A 19,304-nucleotide genomic window follows, 5' to 3' on the forward strand; every position below is an offset into this window, starting at 1 on the left:
ATTTGACAACATAGCCAAGGTGAGAGCTGCTCACTTGTCATTAATGACAAATGAAGTGGACAGAATATCTGAAGTGTTGAATTTGTATTGTATAACTTTTCATTGTAATGTTAAATATGAACCTCAGAGAGATTAGGCTAGAAAAACAAAACCCACCAGTGAGGTAGCAAAACCCTTAGGAATGGTCAGATCAACAATCTGATAATTTCTAAAAATACGTGCTGACCAGGTAAAGAACACCAAAAGCCCGCTGAAGATTTCCCCCCCCAATGATTTAACCCCTCCCCCAAAAAAAACCTACTTTGAACTACTGAAGTCAATAACACCCTTGAGGCAATCGAGGACTACAATCAAGGGATGGCTTCATTAATGGAAATGCAGAGGGTCTTACAACAAAGTGCAAACCTCTAGTTACACTCAAGGCAGCCATAGACTTTGCCAGAAAGCATCTAATAGCCTGCACGGTTCTGAAAACTGAGAAATATGGGGAAGGAACGGCTCATGATCCAAAAAATAAATAAATAAATAAATAATAATAATGTCAAACATGAGACAACTTTGTCCCACTAGTGTATTTAAAAAAAAACAAAAAACAAAAAACAAAACAAAAACAACCCAAAGGTCCAAAAATGTTAATGTAAATTTTTGTTAAACCCCTTAAATTTATGCTGCAAGTTTGCACTTCAGTCGAGTGTTGATTGTTTGATTTAAAGTCCACCATGGTGATGTGCAGGGAAAAAAAAAAAAAAAAATAATTTTTTATTAACATCTTGCCCAAATGATCTTAACTGTATATGCAGCTGGACAATCTTTATAATGCACGTTGTGATGTTGGTTCATTGGTGTGCCAATTTTGAAGAGGCGCTGTTGGCAGATTAGATGCTGTGGTAGACACGATTGTAGTCTGAAGGCAGCACAGTCCCATTTAAACATTGGTAAAAGTGCAATTTTCTGTTTTTAAGCAAAGCTCGTCAGTCCTACTTTTCAAAGTGATTAGTCAGTGTTCAGTTTTATAAGCACCAGCCCTGGTATGTTGTTATCACCAGTGTTATGTTAGAGCTGCGATCAAGCTGTTGTCATAGGAAACCAAAAAACAAACAAATGCCGTCTTCTTTTACCAATTGTGAATTTTAACAACAGTCCGTAATCAGAATGCATTTTCTTCAGGTGATGTATCAGAATGCAGTGACATTTTATTTAAAAGTTACAAACAAGTGTTCCAGACAAAGACACCACAGTATAACCATATTGCACAACAAAAATCCATCAACATTTCCAAAAAAAAATACTGACAAAGAATTCATGACATCTTGCTTTTTTCCTTCACCCCGCCTTTTTTTTTTTTTCCTTAAACAGCAGAGCAAAAAAGGAAACCCTCGAAATAAACACTCTTACTCAATCCTTTTCTGCTTCAACTTCCTCTTCTTTCTTCTCGCTGATGGCAGCATCATTTTTTTCCACATTTTCCCCAGCCTCAGCATTGGACTTTGGCTTCTCTTCCTCCTTCTTGGGTTCAGGAAGAAGGATGACTTTTCCAATATTTTGGCGTTCGTGCATGCGCTTCATGGCTTCAGTCACCTGAGAAGAGACAGGGGAGCAGAGCAGATGTTCACATTGGGCAGTAACTGAGCGCATCAGCCATTTAAATGCAGCCAAAAACTATTTGCGAGTCACTAAAACCCCGATAAACACAATCTGCTGTAAAGTTCCTAGAGAGAGTCATACCAACTTGGCCACATATGGCACAACAATGACTTGCAGTTACCTTACAAAAGTCTTATTATTTTCAGCTAATGGATGCATATTTACACATCAAGCAGACATGGAGCCCCACACACATACACACCACAACATGTATAGGGTGCTTTGCTTCGGCCCTGTTTTGTGTCCACTATTTCTAGAAGGAAACCATCGGCTTTTACAACCATCCATTTCCCTACATTCATTTCCTGCTTGCTAAATTTGGTACTGGAAACCTAACCTATATATTAGAGAACTGCAGGAAGGAAGTGCAGCTGATGAGTGAAAAGGCAATGCTGAATTAGCCACTGCCCAGCCAAATAAGTCACAGGCTAATATTTAATTCACCTGCCTTTAGGCTTGATGATGGCGCATGCTTAGACAGCATCATTTGATGAGGCTAATCAAAGTCACATTTATTTCTATCCAGGGTGGCATTCATTTTTTGCCAAGATCTTGATTTGATGAGCAGTCTTCGCCAACACATCCCAAAGATTCCCAGTGGGGTGAAATTCTGGACTGTGGTGAAATTGACATGTAATGTTCCCCAAACTGCTCTCTCATTGTCATCTCGGAACACGTCTGTATCATCAAGGGAGAAAAAGATGGGACTGATGGGAAAACCTGGCCATTCAGTGAATTCAAGCAGTCAGACAATTTTTCTTTTTTTTGAATAACATCACTGAATGCAGACCAGACTAACTGAAGTACCACCAGTTCACAGCACTGACCCTGCAGGCTCATATGGTAGGCACTAAGCATCACTTCATTCACCCATCTTCTTACCCTGACACTGGGGAACAGGGTGAATCAGAATCAGACTACAAACCCTTTCAGTTGTTCCAGTATCCTCATTATGCTCTCTAGCAAACTAAAGCTTCTATCCCTAGCTAGCCTACCTGACTTTTCTTAAGGCTACATGCTTAGTCCCAATCCCTTGTTGTCTTGTGCATGTGGAAGGTGCTCTTATCTTGACTAGCAAACAAAGCTTTCAGGTTGCAATCTCTGATCACAACCATTCAAGATTCTTTGCCTGCACTCCACCCATCCCCACCAACATTTCTTCCTCAAAGATAAAGTTTCACTATTCTTCTAGATATTAATATTGTTTTGGGCCATTATCCATTACCCATCTAAAACTGGAGCAATGCCTTTTACACAACCCAAGGATTTGTCTAAAACCCGACCCTGATTCTTTAAGAAATGAGAAGCTGCGTATGGCATCACTGATGAATAAATAACTTCCTACCAGCTGAAATGCATCAATGACTACGATAATTATCCAGAGGAAGGCTCTTACCCATTCGAGAGCAAGATAAATGTCAATGTATACTTCAATATGCAGTAAAGTAAATACAGAAGCAGTTCCAACAAGCATCTTCAAAAACAAGGAATTGTTTTATTTATTTTTTTACACTGCAAACCCGATCAGACTTACCTCCTCAAAGTGATAGCTGGAGTCAATGCGGGGCTTGATCTTTCCCTGCTTGTAGAGCTCAAGCAGCGTAGACATAGTCCTGCCGAAGAGCTGCTCATCAGTGATGTATCCCAGGTGGAAGCCGCTGACAGCTTTGTTGGACTGCATCAGTTTCATGGTGTTCAGAGAGAGCTGGTTATACCAGGTCTTTGCCATGGCCAGCAGGTTCTTCCTCTGGCCCGTCACACAATTGGCTGCACCTGCAATGTCAAACAGTGATTAAGGGAACATTGAAAAAAGGCAGAAAAAACCCCCAAACTTCACAATAATCGTCTCACTACCTTATCACAACCTCCTTTAACTTTACTGCGTTGCAAATAAATGTTTGAGCATCAACTCTGATTTCAATTCAGTTTTATTTATGCAAGGCCAAATCACAACATCAGTCACCTCAAGGTGCTTTATATTGTAAGGTAGACCCTACAATAATACATACAGAGAAAAACCCAACAATCATATGACCCCCTGTGAGCAAGCACTTTGGCGACAGTGGGAAGGAAAATCTCCCTTTTAACAGGAAGAAATCTCTGGCAGAACCGGGCTCAGGGAGGGGCGGGGCCATCTGCTGCAACTGGTTGAGGTGAGAGAAGGAAGACAGGACAAAAAAATATGCTTTGGAAGAGAGACAGCGATTAATAGCACGTATGACTCAATGCAGAGAGGTCTATTAACACATAGTGAGTGAGAAAGGTGACTGAAGAAGAACTATTCAATGCATCATGGGAATCCCCCACCAGCCTACATCTATTGCAGCATAACTAAGTGAGGATTCAGGGTCACCTGGTCCAGCCCTAACTATATGCTTTAGCAAAAAGGAAAGTTTTAAGCCTAATCTTAAAAGTAGAGATAGTGTCTGTCTCTCGAATCGAAACTGGAAGCTGGTTCCACAGATGAGCGGCCTGAAAACTGAAGGCTCTCCCTCCCATTCTACTTTTAAATACTCTAGGAACAACAAGCAAGCCTGCAGTGCGAGAGTGAAGCGCGCTAATTGGGTGATCTGGTACCAGGTCATTAAGATAAGATGGGGCCTGATTATTTAAGACCTTGTATGTGAGGAGCAGGATTTTGAATTTAATTCTGGATTTAACAGGGAGCCAATGAAGGGAAGTCAGTACAGGAGAAATGGAATTCTTGAATTCTTCTTGTAAATTGCATGAGACAGACTCGCCATTAATCACGTGCATGATGTCAGTGGAGAAGATGCATCAGGGCCAAACTACCCCACAAGAGAAGGTAAACAGTTTAATGCCCCATGTCTTTGTGAGTTTGAACCCAGCTTCATTTTGTCCCCAGTTTGGTCATATCTCGAAAATATGTCAAAGCCAAGGTTTTCAGTTCAGTTTAATTAAAGCAAATCTTAAAGTCATTATTTAAAACTGTTATCAGGTTATAATTTTCTATGCTTTCAGATGGGTCAACTAACACTGAAGCATGCTAAGTACAGGGAATTCTGCTGTGCAAAGCTACCGACTTGCTTAACAACAGTTGTGAATCAGCACAGACTTGCTTTGAAAACATGGTCAGATGAGAGCATTTTAACCTAGGACTGTAATCCCAAATCCTGAACCTCTGATGTTCCATTCATAAGGAGAAAAGCGGCACATCGACCTTTCAAGATTGAGCCATTTATTCCGGCAGTTAGAGGAGCAGATTACACGTGCAAAACATCCTCATGTTTTCACAACTGGACTCACCCCACGCCTACGGTGTCTGCTACCTTAATTAATGTTTACATCTGCCGAGCATCAACTCAGAGCTGGCTCCAAACCTGTTGATCCATGTCAGAGAAGCCACAGGCTGTTCACCTCAATTTTATTTATACTGCACTAATTCACAAGAGGCACCGTTTATAATTTAAGGAAAGTGCAATATTAGAGAGAAAACCCCAACAATCAGATGATCTCCAATCAGGAGGCACTTGGCAACAGTGAGGAGGAAGAATTCTTTTTTTTTTTTTTTTTTTAAACAAGAAAAGACGTCCAGCATAACCTGGCTCAGGAACAACATGCAAGACTGCCTTTAAGATATTAGCTTCACTGGCTCCCTATTAAATCTGAAATTTATTTAGAGTCCTGTATGATCATGCCCCATCATACTGCATCTTAAAGTTCTTTTAGAGAGACGATCCATTGCCTTTTAGCACTGTATCGAAGAGCAACAGTTTCCATCTTCCTGCTTTTGAAGCTGCTGCATGTTATGGAACTTGGATACAGCTTTAGCCTTGAACAGCTCGGTATTCATTGCATAAAAGGGAAAGAAAAAAAAATGAGGCCGACATTACAATGACAGCGTGTGTAGGAGGAAAACAAATTATACACTCATTTAAAATAAAATGCTACTTCGCCAATCTAATCAGGTCTCATTTTAAAAATAAATAAATAATTTAAAATACCATGACAGGTTAAATAAACCAAGTGAAATAAAGCTTTAGTAGAAACACCAAAGATCCCCCCCCAAAGGATGTCTACACAATGCATTTTTTGTTTGCGCGTCTTACCAAAGACTATAATCATGCCCAGGGGCTTCAACAAACTATAGCCTTTTTGGGTGTCAGAGCCACCAAGGGGGTCGAGAACGATGTCCACACCTGCAGAGACAGAAATAAAAGGGCAAAGCTTTGTAAATTTCTAGATAACAGAACATGACAATGTTCAACACAACGAAAACATGAGGCAAGGATTTCCATTTGTGCAGTAGTAAAACAAGAGTATTTTTTTTTTTACCCTTCGGGCTGATTTTGCGGATTTCCTCCACGTAGTCTTTGGTGCGGTAGTCGATGGGGTGAGTTACCCCGCCTTGGGTAATAGTCTCATGTTTGGAAGCCGACGCCGTGCCAAAAACAGTCACATCCTGCACAGTTTGACACAGCTGGGTAGCAGCAATACCCACACCACCTACAGATGTGCAGACAGCAGCAAAGACCGGCATGAGAACAGGAGGAGCAGGTGTTTCACTTTCAGCAAAAGAGGTTCTGTGCGGTCTCTCTCTGAACCACTCAGCAATTTTCTCAAACATTCAAACTATGCTTGCTTTGAATGTTGAGTTAGTACTCAACCGGGCTCCTAGTAAATACATTTTAAGGGGAAATTTAAATGACGATACTGTTGTTACCAAGCAACTGTAGTGAGCTTTTACAAATCTAATGACTAATGATTGAGACAAAACACTTTACAAGATATCAACTTTGCCCATCTGAATTTGTGTAATCAGTTAATATTTGCAATTGATAAAAAGATAAAGCATGAGAAGACCGGTAGATTCCATTCTTCACATGTGGAAAGTTCTGCATCTGTTGTATAACTCGTTTTGACCTTTTACACGTTTTGGCTTAAACGTCCTGTATGCGCTGTAAATAAAATGCTAAGTGGTTAAGAGCCAGACCGTACATCAATATGTAGGTGTTGTTTCTACAGCAGCATAAGTAATGCTGCTCCAGGACCATGACTGCAGCTGATAAATGATGTCATGGCTTTGCAATCTAAGGGTAAAGGTCACGAATGGGAGACATTTGTCTTTCTAACACCTGTTTAATGTTTTGTCCATTTTGACTCGAATTATTATGTTGTCCTTAAAACTAACCACACCCACACACACACACACACACACACACAAGAAAGAAAAAAGTTACACTTCAAAAATTACAGACCGTCTCACACAGGACACCAACCAGAGTCTCCTGGGTGTCTGTTTTGCATTAGGCCCTCTCATTCATCACAACCTTTTCCAGGCCTTGATCCTCTTCATAAGACTTCTCTCTACCAGAAGAGCTTTGAACAAATGTTGAATGGAGCTTCAGAGTCTGAAGTCAAAGCACAAGTGCTTTAAATAGTCATTCTTTTAAATGGTCAGGAGGGAGCGGTACTCGAAAATCTCAGTACAGTCTCACTCCTTGCAGCCAGAGATGTGACCTTAATGTTAACTTGTGCACCATTTTGGGCCTAAAAATCATAGTGACATTGTAGGATCAAGGAATAAAGGCCTACAGACCAAGCCACAACAATAGGTCATGAGTAGGAATGGGAATCAAGACCCGATAGCTCAATTCCTTTTAATTATTCCGTTGTATTCTACTCTATTGCCTGTCAATTACGCTCATCGGTTCTGCTTCCACTTGTGCTAAAATCAGTTGATTTCAGTTCGTAGAGGAGGAAAATAGTGACGCAGTCTGCAGCGTGGATATAACTTTAATTTTTTACTGCACAGTGAAACGACTGTATTATGCTATTATGACAACAACTTCAGCACAATGAGAGCATGGTAACGCTAAGCTAGCCAAGAACCCAGAGTGAAGTTGGGTTGACTGGATGCTGACCCCAGCCCAGCAGCCAGACCCTGAACTTCACCAAGCAGTCAGGCTGCAGCGTGCATCTCTACTGGGTCACGTTTCTAAAGTAAAATCACTGCTTTAGTTAAAAAGCATTTCCCAAGTGGTTGCTAGACGTTGATGAAGTTAATGGGAAAATTATTATTTAAACCCCAGTTGCACAGGCCTACAGACTGGTCAGTGACCCCTCAGACTGGTTTTCAACCAGTTGGGAAATGCATTTTTCCCCTAGTAACTGGTGATTGAATCACATCATACTGAGGACAACTCTTGAGCAAAAAGGTGATGAGAAATGAATAAAAGGTCTATGGGAAAATTATCCAAGTAAAAATGTTAGTCGAGTTAGTTTCTTATCAAAATATTACCACTGAAGTCACATTTACTTCTTAATTAAATTATGATCCTCATTAGATTTAAATTGGCAATAAATTAATGCTTTAAGGTGGAGTCATCATGTGGAGTCATCACAACACTGATTAGCCAGCGATTGTTTTGGAGCAACATTATTTATGATTTTGTAGGAAATACACCAGCATGGGCCGGTATTAAATCGGAGCTGGTCAGATTATTACTGCGTCATCGCCTCACCTTTTCCCCCTAATGTCCTCTCGCTCTCCACATCACACCCAATTCCACGGAGAGCGTAATTTAGAGATGCGACTTAGGCTACGTCCACACGTACCCGGGTATTTTTGAAAACGCAGATTTTTCTATGCGTTTGCACCTTTCGTCCACACGTAAACGGCGTGTTTGGTCACTGAAAACGAAGATTTTTAAAAACTCCGTCCAGGGTGGATATTTTTGAAAACTCCGTTTTTGCATTTAGGTGTGGACTAGAAAAAACGGAGAAAACGCAGCGTCAAAGGTGTGCGCATTTTTTGACGTCACACTGTGCGCCACGTTATTGTTTCGGTGAAATGAATTTCTACAATACTGTTACTTCTACTCTCTGCAGTGTTTAAATGCTTACATATACACACAGTTACTGTCCCTCCACACATGGTTCTGCTTCTATGCCCCAGCTTTGTTTACTTTTTCCCCACCGAGGCTTCTAGACTTCTGATTGGCCAACATTTCTGCACGGTTAGGAATATATCGCCACCTGCTGCTTTGGCATGTTCATAGCAGCGTTTTCCTTCATTTCTGCCTTTACCTGTGGATGGGATTATTTTTTAAAACGAAAAATCTCCGTTTTCAAAAATACCCGTGTACGTAGCCTTAGAGGGTGGAAACCTCAGAAGACAGGTGAACAAAAGGCGACATAGAAAGCAGTGCTTTCTGATCTCTGTGGCCCATTTCCACTTAACAGTGAAAGGCTTTTGAAGATGATGACCGCCTGGGCCTGCAGGTTCACCAGTAATCCTTTCTGCCCTCATGATTCACACAGGTCAGCTGACACCCATTCACCCACTCAACAGTGATGAGCAGCCTTTGAGAGGGAGGATGCAGAGGAGCAGAAGAGCAACTGAGCATCACAGTAACTGTCCTCTATTCTTCGACTCAGTGTAGGGGGATCAAACACGCAGATATTTGTGCTGCTGTGACAACACAACGTAAAATCTTTGAATTCAAACTGAATAAAGTGCAAAGCTAAACACACACACTTCCTCAATTCTCTCAGCTCTAACTGGATTATACCACATGCTCATAACTATCACAGCTATATTATATGCTGTGCAGCTGTTTCACAAGTTCAAGATATTTTCAGTAACAATGTGAAAAATGTCATCACAGCCTCATAGCTGAAGGTGTCAACTGCACATGCACTGCAAACTTTTAGTTTTCCTAATAAGAGTGTGGTGATCTCTATTTGATCAAAGGCAGAAGTGAAATGTCACACTAGCTGACCCTATAACTGTGACATACAGCTAAGAAAGGCCTTGGTTTATAACTCCTGGACATGCACACTCATTACAGATGGTTTTGTGTAAGAAATTTGCATTTGAGAAGTGTTGCCCAAGCAACCATTTGTGATAATAATCCAGTTTTGCATGAAGATGTTTTGACATAACACACCTCTTCACTGCTGATTTTAAGTCTTTTAGCTGATAATCCTTGAGCACAGAAATGCAGCTGCATTCAAAGAGCTGATTAGCAGGAGGGAGCGTGCTGTGCGACTCTTTACACGTTACCCAGGAGACTGACAGAAGGTTTGTTACACCTAATTAACTGATAACGAGAGTAGTCTTGTCACACAACATTGGGGATGCTACTGAGCTAGTCTGAGGAGATCCTTCATTATCTATTCCTCAAACTAATTTTCACACTAAGGCTATGCGTACGATTATAAAAATAATCAATTAACTGAGTAATGATTTGATGTAACAAACAAAAACTGGGTCATTTGATAATTTTAGGATACACATCAAAACAGTGTTTATCATCTTATACCAGGGTGCAACCGCTGTTTCAGCTCCTCGCCACGTAATGTGCAATTTATACTTCTGCACTGTGTGGACTCTATGGTGTCGCCTGCACGAGTGGACGTCACTATTCTCAGCATTTATACTCATTTATAGAGCCTCTGTTGCTGTGCAATCTCACATGTGAGAAACGAAGAAGAATAAAAACAAGAACTCCTCACTAATTTTATTTGGAAATTATTTTCAGGCGTCTCCACGAGTCTTACCTGCTGCCATGTGTATAAGAACGCTTTTGCCCGGCCTAAGATTGGCCATCTCAAACAGCATCATGTAGGCGGTCATGTAGTTAATAGTTAAAGCAGCACCTTCCTCAAAACTCATCTCCTCGGGCATAAGGAAGGTGCGGTCAGCGCTCACGACAGCTACTTCCTGCCACATGCCGCTGCGGGCCAATGCGATGACACGATCGCCAACCTGAGGGAAGGAAAGAGGGGGACAGGGAGAAGGTGTTGTGAAGTCAAACTAAAACACAGACGTTCACAGCTGTGGAATGATGCATTTCTTCATATCAACTTAATACGGGAAGCTTAAAAGTTTGATTTAACAAAATTATAAATCAGTAAACACAAATTACACCTGATGCTAATCTGAAAGTAAAAAACAAAAGTGGGGAAGTTAAATTAGTGCTTTTTAAACTTTCCTGTCATTCAGCTTAGTTTCACTCTGATTAGTTTTCCTCCTGTGGTCATCTATGCCCCACTTTCAGCAGCTCAGTGCCCCACATTTTGAAACCTGGCGTTCTATTGATCTTTGTAGAAAGTACAAAACAACTGCATATTTCCACTGTGGGGGAAGAAACCTCAGACTAATATCTCAAAGGCTGAACAATAACAGGCAAAGTCTGTAGAACCAAAAGTAGGGAAACTGAGCGCCTGTAACTTGAATAGGCATCGTTTCTAAAAAGATAAACGGTGAAAAGAATCGCATTTGCTCCATTTCTCATACAGTGCTGTGCAAAAATCTTCAGCCACCCTTTATTTCTTTACATTTTTGCTCTCAAGGACTTTATTATTTTGTGGTCTCGAGCAATAGTTCTCCAGGGTTTCTGGAGGTCTTTCCATGTTTTTCTTTGGACATTGGGTTTTTTTCCCCTCCAGTTCTAACGGGAAAAAACCCCCAAGTCAGCCTTGTGATTATTAGAGATTTATATTTCATGCATTCTTTCCAAAATACATTCTCACTACATTGTCTTTGAGTCCACAAACTTCTGTGCCTCAGTGAAACTCACAGCACCCTCTCAAACAAACTAAAACCATTAAACAAGACGACATTTTAACATTCATTCTCTGGTAATGGGGACATCAGATATGGGGGCTTATGGGAAATGCTGTTCATGTTTAACAGCCTTCCCAAATTCAAAGAGTCATATGACCAATGTTGCGAAAAGTTCCAAAAATGTGAGGGGTGCAGGAAAGCAGCCTGATCTGATCATGAATGCTGCAGTTTCCTGCTAAAACAGCTTCAAGAGCTGAGTCACACCCACTTCCTGCTGCACACAGCCCATGACAATAGACAGATGACACACACAAATATTTACACTCGCAAACACAGTAAACACACACACACACACACACGGTATGTGTGTGTGCCCCAATTTTTGGCGAGTTATTGTAAAAGCCTCAACTTCCACCTCAGATGACACGCTCGATTTCTCAACCCCTGCACTTGTGAAACATTAAAAACTTGCAGGATCAACTCAAAAATTCATAATAGCCTGTTTTTCCCCCTTTCTTAAAGAAGGGCTGAGTTCATTTCTTGGAAGGTTGACATAAAGTGAAGTCACTGCAGAGACTACAGAGTGCAAATAGGACAGTGAAAACCTGCTGCTCATTTGAGTCAGTCGTGACAAAAACTAGCGCCACGCCTGGTTTTCTGCAGCTCATTTTAGTGCATCGAAATCTGTCTTTGCCACTAAAGCATCTCAGTAGCCGAGAGAAAGAGCAGATCTTCATCCATAATTCAGAGTCGTGTGAAAACAAAAGCACATCCTCTTAATTCTAAACTTTTCATAACAGGGGAGAAGCAAACCCAACCCCACTGGAACCAAAGCTAGCAGCTGTAGCTTGACAGTCATTTGCTGTATGACTTTCAGTCATCACAGCATTTCAGTCAGGTTGCAGTCTGAACTTTGACTTTGTCATTGTAAAACCTCGACTCTTTTCCTCTTTCAGACAGTTTGTTGCAGATTTGCTGCCATTCTTGAGATCGTCATGTTGCATGACTCGATTTGGGCCAAGCTTTTACTCTCAGACAGGTAGCTTCACATTCGACTAGAATATTTTGGTATACAGAAAAATTTGTGGTCACCTAAATGACTGCAAGCAACAAGCCCAAATTATCACCTCTACCACCATGCTTGACAGTTGTATGAGGTGTTTATGGTGATATGCTGTGATTGTTGGTCACCAAATGTGTCGCTGTATATTACACCCAACCTTGGTCTTGTCTGTACAAAAGGCATTATCCCAGAAGTCTTTGCAAATCTCAGCTGTGCTGAACAAGCCACACTTGCTCAGTCTTTTTCATAATTATACTGTCATCAAGTTTAACAATTACCATGCTAACTGAGGCTGGTAGAGTCTGAGATGCAGCCCACTCCCAGTTTCTCCAAGCAACGGTAAAGCGTGACCTTGGTGAGTTTGCTGGGACCTCCACTTTTGAGAAGAATTGTGGCATTGTGCTAACATGCACCTGAATGCTCAGACCAGCAAATTGCCAAAGACCGTTTTTGTATACTTTTAAACATGCAGAGCTCAGTTAATGAAGTGAATGTGATTAGCAGCACCTGGCTGCTGCTGAGCCTGTAATTCTATGGAAGCAGTAAAGGTGTAGCTAGTTTTTCAAACGACTGCATACCATTCTGACCGTTTGTGCATTTTACAGCAGCCAATCATACAGATTGTTTTGTTTTTACATTCAAGACTAACACATGCTCTAAACCAAAAATCTGCAAAATCTACTTGAAAATGGAAAATGTGTGCCTTACACTAAGAAAGTTTAGCGAAATGGTTCCCAACTCCCTCCAGTATTTACGTAATTAAATGTTTATAGTATAGCATGTAAATACTCCTAGGACAGATTAAATGCCTTGGAAAGAAAATGCAGTTAAGTGCATCGATAGCTTAACATTTGCACCACATGCACCAGACCAGAAAGCATGCGCTGTGCTGACCTAAACACATCATCGCTTCGCACATCAAGTCAATTAAAGACCATATTTGTCAAACAGGTGGCATCTTGCATCCTTTCTCAGGCAGTCAGCTGGAACGCTGGAACAAAAACTGCTGCTCCCATCTTCCTGAAATAGCAGTAAAGGTGTGGGCTACAATCGTATATATTGTGCTTTTATTTTAGCATCACTAACAAATGGAAACTGGAAAGACAAGAGAAGCTGCATAACAAATCTAAACAGTCTTCTTATGAAATAGCCACACCCTGAAGCGCTCTCATCTGGAGCCTCGCTCCAGCCTCTCAGTATCAGTCTCTGAAAACACTCTGGCATCCCTAAATGTTATTGTCTGCACTGCAGTCCCACCCACATCCTTACACTAACCTTAACCAACTATCTCGCATGTTAACCTTTAAATTCCTGTTGGGATTTCTCACTGCTTCCTGCACTGCTGCGGCTGGTGCTTTGTGGTGTCTTGTGTTTTGATGCTTCCTTCCAAAAAGGAAGTGTTGGAATGAATATGATCCACAAAAATGGAGGGAATGGAAAGAGGAGGAGAGCAGTAAGTGGTGAAGAAGAAGGGGGAGAAAGAGGAGGAGGAGGGAAATTCCATGCTGACACTTCAGGATTGGGAGGACTTTCAGTGATTCTTAGAAAATACACATAATGAAGCCATCATGCAATTAACTGCATGGATAAAGAAAGAAAAGCTGGATCTGGTGGAAGAATATTCAAGTCCTTTGCAAACAAACAGAAGTAACCTCACTGTTAGGCCTTCTCTAGTTCACACACACTCCTATCTTAACATCTTATTCAAATGAGGATGATACAGAATACAGATGCGCCCCAGATACAGAAACAATAATGAAAGTGGATTTTACATAATCAAGGTCCCTTTGCAATATTGCGCTGCTAATTTACAGGGATGAGTTCCAAATTGTTTAAACCACTAGAATAGATTTCATCCAAGTTTATGATTACCTTTCATTGGCAGTGTCGTGTTTTTTGTGCACTGCTAAACAATCAAGTCAAACACACAGCAGTAAATCTGCACCTGAGCCAGATACATGCAAGACTGAAGATTAAAAACGTGTGCAGAGCTGCCTTTTCTGTCACACAGCAGGTATCGGGACCCTAATGATAGAATCAATAAGGCATCTGACCTTTAAACAGACTCGATAGTGGTGCTGGAATCCATAGAAACCTAATCTACCATCTTACTTTGTGTTCAAAGAGCCTGCAAATGCAGTGATCATTCTTGTTAGACAAGAATCTGAGCTATGAGACCTCCCTGTATGACACAAGCTTTATGACTCCAACATGATGTCAGTACATAACAAGCATAAACTGGGGCACTGATTTACTGTGCAAAACTCCCAGAAAGGTCTCATTTTCCTTCGACTCATGCAGATCTTAAAACAAGCAGTTTCTTTGTTTCTGATGTCAACATTAAAAATTTTTTTTAAAGGTTAAGATCAACATTCATCCACAACTGCTGCCTGGAAGTCATCCATTGCCAAGACTTGCATACAAACCAAATAATGCACCTACTGAACCCAGTAGGCTGGCTAAATAGTGCCGTTGGTCATGTGTGAGTGTTTTCCACCTTCCATTAGTGCACACAGAACATAAGAAACTCTTGTTAGATGGGGAAAAAAAACCAAAAAAACAAAAAACCCTTCCTCTTTTAATTTCTGTGCAAACAAATCTGAACCAACAAGTGAAAAGTTACAGAACTTCTGCAAAAGGCATTAGCATATAAATCCATGAAGGTTACTTGCGATGAGTCACTTAGACGTTATCTTACACATACCACTGTAAAACCAAACGCAGTGCATAAAAGCAATGACCTTCGGCCACTGAAAGAGCTTTGTTACTTGAGTATGTGTTTAAACTGTGCCATAATGTAGCTGTGAGGCGCATGCAAGGTTCAAAGAGGCTAAAATCAGCAGCTCTCTAAATATAATCGAGTATAATTGCCAACATCAGGTGTTACAGCCTACGAGTTTCCATCAGTTTCAAGAATTTAAAAGGAGGCACACACTCACTTGGTTTAGAAATGCGCCTTTTCATCAGAGAAGAAAATACACGTAGCTTCTTTTGTGCAGGGGAGAAAATGTTAAAAACGCGTCAAGGCCAGACTGTCACTCAAACACCGTCAGTTTTCTTAAGTGTCACACTTTCTAGCAGCTGCTCAAACGAACACACTACGATTAAGGTTGTTTATTGAAATGTCGCTGTTTGAGTGCCAAAGACGAGTCTGTGGTACACAGAAAGGAAACAGCCAGTCCAAACTCACGTCAGCTAGAAATCTGATTGTGCCTTCTGAGATTTGAGAGGAACTAAAATTAACAGCTATTAAAAGAGATTTCAGTTCACGGTTTTCACTAAAGAAACGTGGAAAGTGATGACAGCAGCGCTCTGGGTTGGCGTTTGGAAAAGATTACACGCGTCACGCACTGGCAAGAAATGCAGAAAAATTAAAGGCTCGGATACTTTGCTTGGCAGCTACGGAGCCGCTGATCTGACGCTCTTTCATGACCACAGTAGAATTTTGTGGGTGTGGGGAAAGCATTTAGCAGGCCTTTACTCACTTTCCTGTCATTCACATCCTCCCCGACCGCTTCAATGACCCCGGAGCCCTCCATTCCCATCGTGACGGGCGGGGAAGGCAGCAGCTCGTACAGCCCCTGCCTGGCCAGCAGCTCGGCGAAGTTCAGCCCGCATGCCTTGACGCGCACCAGGACCTCTCCTGCCTTCAGCTTCGGCTTGGCCATCGTCTTCACCTGCAGCTTGACTTTGTCGTAGCCCCCATGTCCCGTGAGTACCAGAGCGCGGAAGGAGAGCGGCTTCTCCTCAGCGGCTGGTGCTGCAGCTGGTGGTTCTGCTACAGCTGCTGGTGGTTCTGCTACAGCTGCTGGTGGTGGTTCTGCTGCAGCTGCTGGTGGTTCTGCTACAGCTGCTGCTGGTGGTTCTGCTACAGCTGCTGGTGGTTCTGCTGCAGGGCTGCTGCTGCCTGACTCCTGCTGAGGTGCATCCGAAGCAGCTGAGGGAGGCTCATCAGGCTTTTTCTCCTGCTCAGGCTGTTGCTGCTGAGTTGGACCCTCTTCGCTAGACATGATAACCACGTTCTAAGTGCGCTTTTAAAGCTTTTCAGTTTGACAGTTGCGCCTGTTTGAGCGTTCCTTTCCAAACACTCCAAGAACGTTTAGTGCAAATTTTCTAGTATAAAAATGTGAAATAAGAGGGTGTTTCCTGCAGAGTCGAGTCCTCAGTAAGATGTGCGCGGTTTCCTGTGTATGCGCCTAGATCAACAAGTGCCCAGAGTCAAGAGCGGCGTATTTTATACAAGTTCCCAGAGTGATTTTCACAATAAAATACGGATGCCAATTTACCAAAACGTTTCTTTTCTTTTCTGTTCTTTCTCATTTTTGATGTGGCAGCTAAAATTGAATTCACCAATCCCGCAAGATTTAGATGAGTTTGTTTCAGGTTGTGCAGGTTAAAAAAAGAAGAAAAATTATGGCACCCATGAAGACCTGTCGAGAACTGATTTTAAAAAGTCTAAAAAAAAACCAACTTCCTCAGGCAATGCATTCATGTCCAATATTTTTCAGGGGATGAAAATGCTGAACACGAAGATTTTCCGACTAAGTAACATAAAAATAAACAATTCATTTCTAATAATATCCGCGTTTTCCTGCATGAGGACTTTAAACACACAAGCATAACAACATTGGATCTACACAACACTTTTTCGGGTAGTCAGAGGCGTTAATAGACAAAACTGCTGCTCTTTGCATCCACTGAGCTCCACATTTAACCATTTTTATATTTCTAACCCAAAAATTGGCAGAGATAAGTATAAATGCGATCTTTATAATCATGTTTCTGCAATGTGTCAAATTTCAAATGTGCTAAATATTCGCTGTGGACATGATCATGGGGTGTTTTTTTCTTTTCTTCTCTCTGGAGTTTATTTTTATAGTCCATCATCAAAGTAACTTCCGGTTCACTTCTGCTTCCAGGTGGCTTACTTGACAGAGCTCAAAACGTGACCGATATGTGTCGTTGGCAAAAAGCTCAGAGACAAGAGCCAAAGAGCCGTGGAGAGCGTCAAAGCCCGGACACTGGAGCCCTGGAAAGAGAAGTGGGATTATTAAGATCACATAATAGTCAGGAGTTAATAAATGTGAATAAATTATGTTCTCAAATATAAGTCAAATGTTTTTGCAATACAAATTACTTTTAAAATGATTATTTAGCGGAATTTGAAAGCTATAGGAACCAATATGCCCCGGAAGCTGGTAACATTTGAGGTTATACATGAAAAAAAAAAAAGCCTTACTGTAGAATAAACATCATTCTAATGTATTTAAAGCCACAGCTCTCCCCTCCACACACACTTTGTGCACACTCACACACTCACACTCCTGTGGTTGGTACAGACAGGAAGTGGGGACATGGTGAGAAAGATAAGAGTTGCCTTTTAAAGGGGCAGAAAAGTCAAACCAAACACTTTGCAATATATGTCTTGATGCCTTCTCAATCATCCAGGAAAGTAAATCTCCAAAAGTTGATTCTGTTCATCTGGACGTAGCGTTTTGTGAGAGAAACGTTTCGTCACTCATCCAAGTGACTTCTTCAGTCTCAGCTGACTGTAGTTTTCCCCAATCTTAATCATTTCTTCCACAAAACGCTACGTCCAGATGAACAGAATCAACTTTTGGAGACTTTGCATTATATATCTATATAGACATAAGGTAGGGTACAGCCTTCATACCAAAGACATCCAGTAAAAAAAAAAAATCTGGGGCGACTGAGTCAGATTCATTTCACTCAATGGGCCACATACATCCCAGTTTGATCTCCAGTGGGTCAGACAAATAAAAGGCATCAAGTTCAGGGACATGTTCTTGTTAAAGTATTTTTGAGCAACTTCTTAAGGCAATAGATGAAAACAGATGAGATATCTTGAAGAAAGTGATTAAAATTACAACCCTTAATCTCACTGGGGATGCTGGGATTACAGTTTACAGATTAGGCATAAAACCCTCACATGTACAGTTTCTTTAACAAAACAGTGAAAGTATTTTATCTCAACGCCTCACTATTTACACTCCTGTGCACAAGGTTAATACTGGCATCAGCAGGCTGTGTATTATAGTGTATTTTGTGAAAAAGCAAAGTACTTAATGACTTCACTGCAGCTTTCACACTGGGTCTTTTCTAGCTGAGAACTCTGGCCTTGTACATAGCCTCACACCACACGACTGGTGCAAATACGATGTTAACTGAAAACACAAAGAACTGTGGTTGCTAACTTTGATGTGAGGGGAAGTAAGCACTCTCAGATGTTCTGTGCTTAGACTTCGGTTTTACACCCCCTCACTGCTTAAAAGCTATTGACTACTATAGTTTAACTGCCTTTTCAGCTTTGCTGAAGCTAAAGTAATCAGTCTCTTCTCCATCTTCCAGCTGCTCCCTTGTCACAGCAGATTATTTGCATCCATCTCATCCTATCTGGAGCATCCTCCTCTGTCACACCAATCCTCTGCATGACCTCTTTCACTAGATCCATGAATCTTCTCTGAGGTCTTTCTCTTTTCCTCCTGCCTGGGATCTCCATGGTCAACATGCTTTGTAAAGTATATCCACCATGTCTCCTCTGCACATGTCCAAACCATCTCAGTTAACAGTTCACTGTTCTGTAGTGAATCCAAAACCCATCATGAGTACCTGCATAAAACAAGTCAGATCCCCATAACAACTTAATGTTTTCATCTTGATGCATGCTCAATCATCCAGGTAAGTTAATGTTTTCTTTCTTTCCCCTGTCGTTCACCTATTGATCATGTTTACATGTCCATTTGATCATTTTTGTGAAGACAGACAAGTTAAAAGAAGAGCTGATGCATATCTTTTTCCTCAAAATCAAATATTAGGATGTTTCCTTGGCAGAGGACGCCCGCTTTAAGTGTCTTTTTACTCTCTTCACATTGTCTTTGCACAAAATAAACTTGTATCTGCTGAGACTATCAAACATACTGTTAATAAATTCAGAACATATGGTTTCCTTTTACATGTCACATTAAACTCTTGACGAGGCAACATTTTTAGTTTTCCAAGGACAATTTGACAGTTTACTTTCTTTCTGATGTTTTAGCAAAA

General features: G+C 41.2%; 1 protein-coding gene across 1 annotated transcript; it reads right to left on the reverse strand.

Annotated features, from left to right (window-relative positions):
• Positions 1-496: 496 nt before the first annotated feature.
• On the reverse strand, positions 497-16,464 carry LOC309713013 (synaptic vesicle membrane protein VAT-1 homolog). Its single transcript, XM_082544328.1, has 6 exons — positions 15,728-16,464; positions 10,171-10,378; positions 5,941-6,111; positions 5,715-5,804; positions 3,179-3,417; positions 497-1,578 (listed from the first exon to the last, which is right to left on the reverse strand). Exons 1-6 carry the CDS (start codon positions 16,250-16,252, stop codon positions 1,396-1,398), a joined length of 1,416 nt encoding a protein of 471 aa, XP_082400454.1. The 5' UTR covers positions 16,253-16,464; the 3' UTR covers positions 497-1,395.
• Between the last annotated feature and the right edge of the window lie 2,840 nt (positions 16,465-19,304).

This window comes from Aulonocara stuartgranti (genome assembly GCF_965226115.1).
Source record: "Aulonocara stuartgranti genome assembly, chromosome: 8".
NCBI lineage: Eukaryota > Metazoa > Chordata > Actinopteri > Cichliformes > Cichlidae > Aulonocara > Aulonocara stuartgranti.

Bases quoted from the DNA above. Each gene is read 5' to 3' on its own strand.
- LOC309713013 (XM_082544328.1), bottom strand. From the start codon at position 16,252: ATGTCTAGCGAAGAGGGTCCAACTCAGCAGCAACAGCCTGAGCAGGAG. The intron at 5,805-5,940 runs GTAAAAAAAAAA...CTGTCTCTGCAG, and splicing joins CCGCAAAATCAGCCCGAAGG to GTGTGGACATCGTTCTCGAC. The intron at 1,579-3,178 runs GTAAGTCTGATC...GTCTCTTCTCAG, and splicing joins CCAGCTATCACTTTGAGGAG to GTGACTGAAGCCATGAAGCG.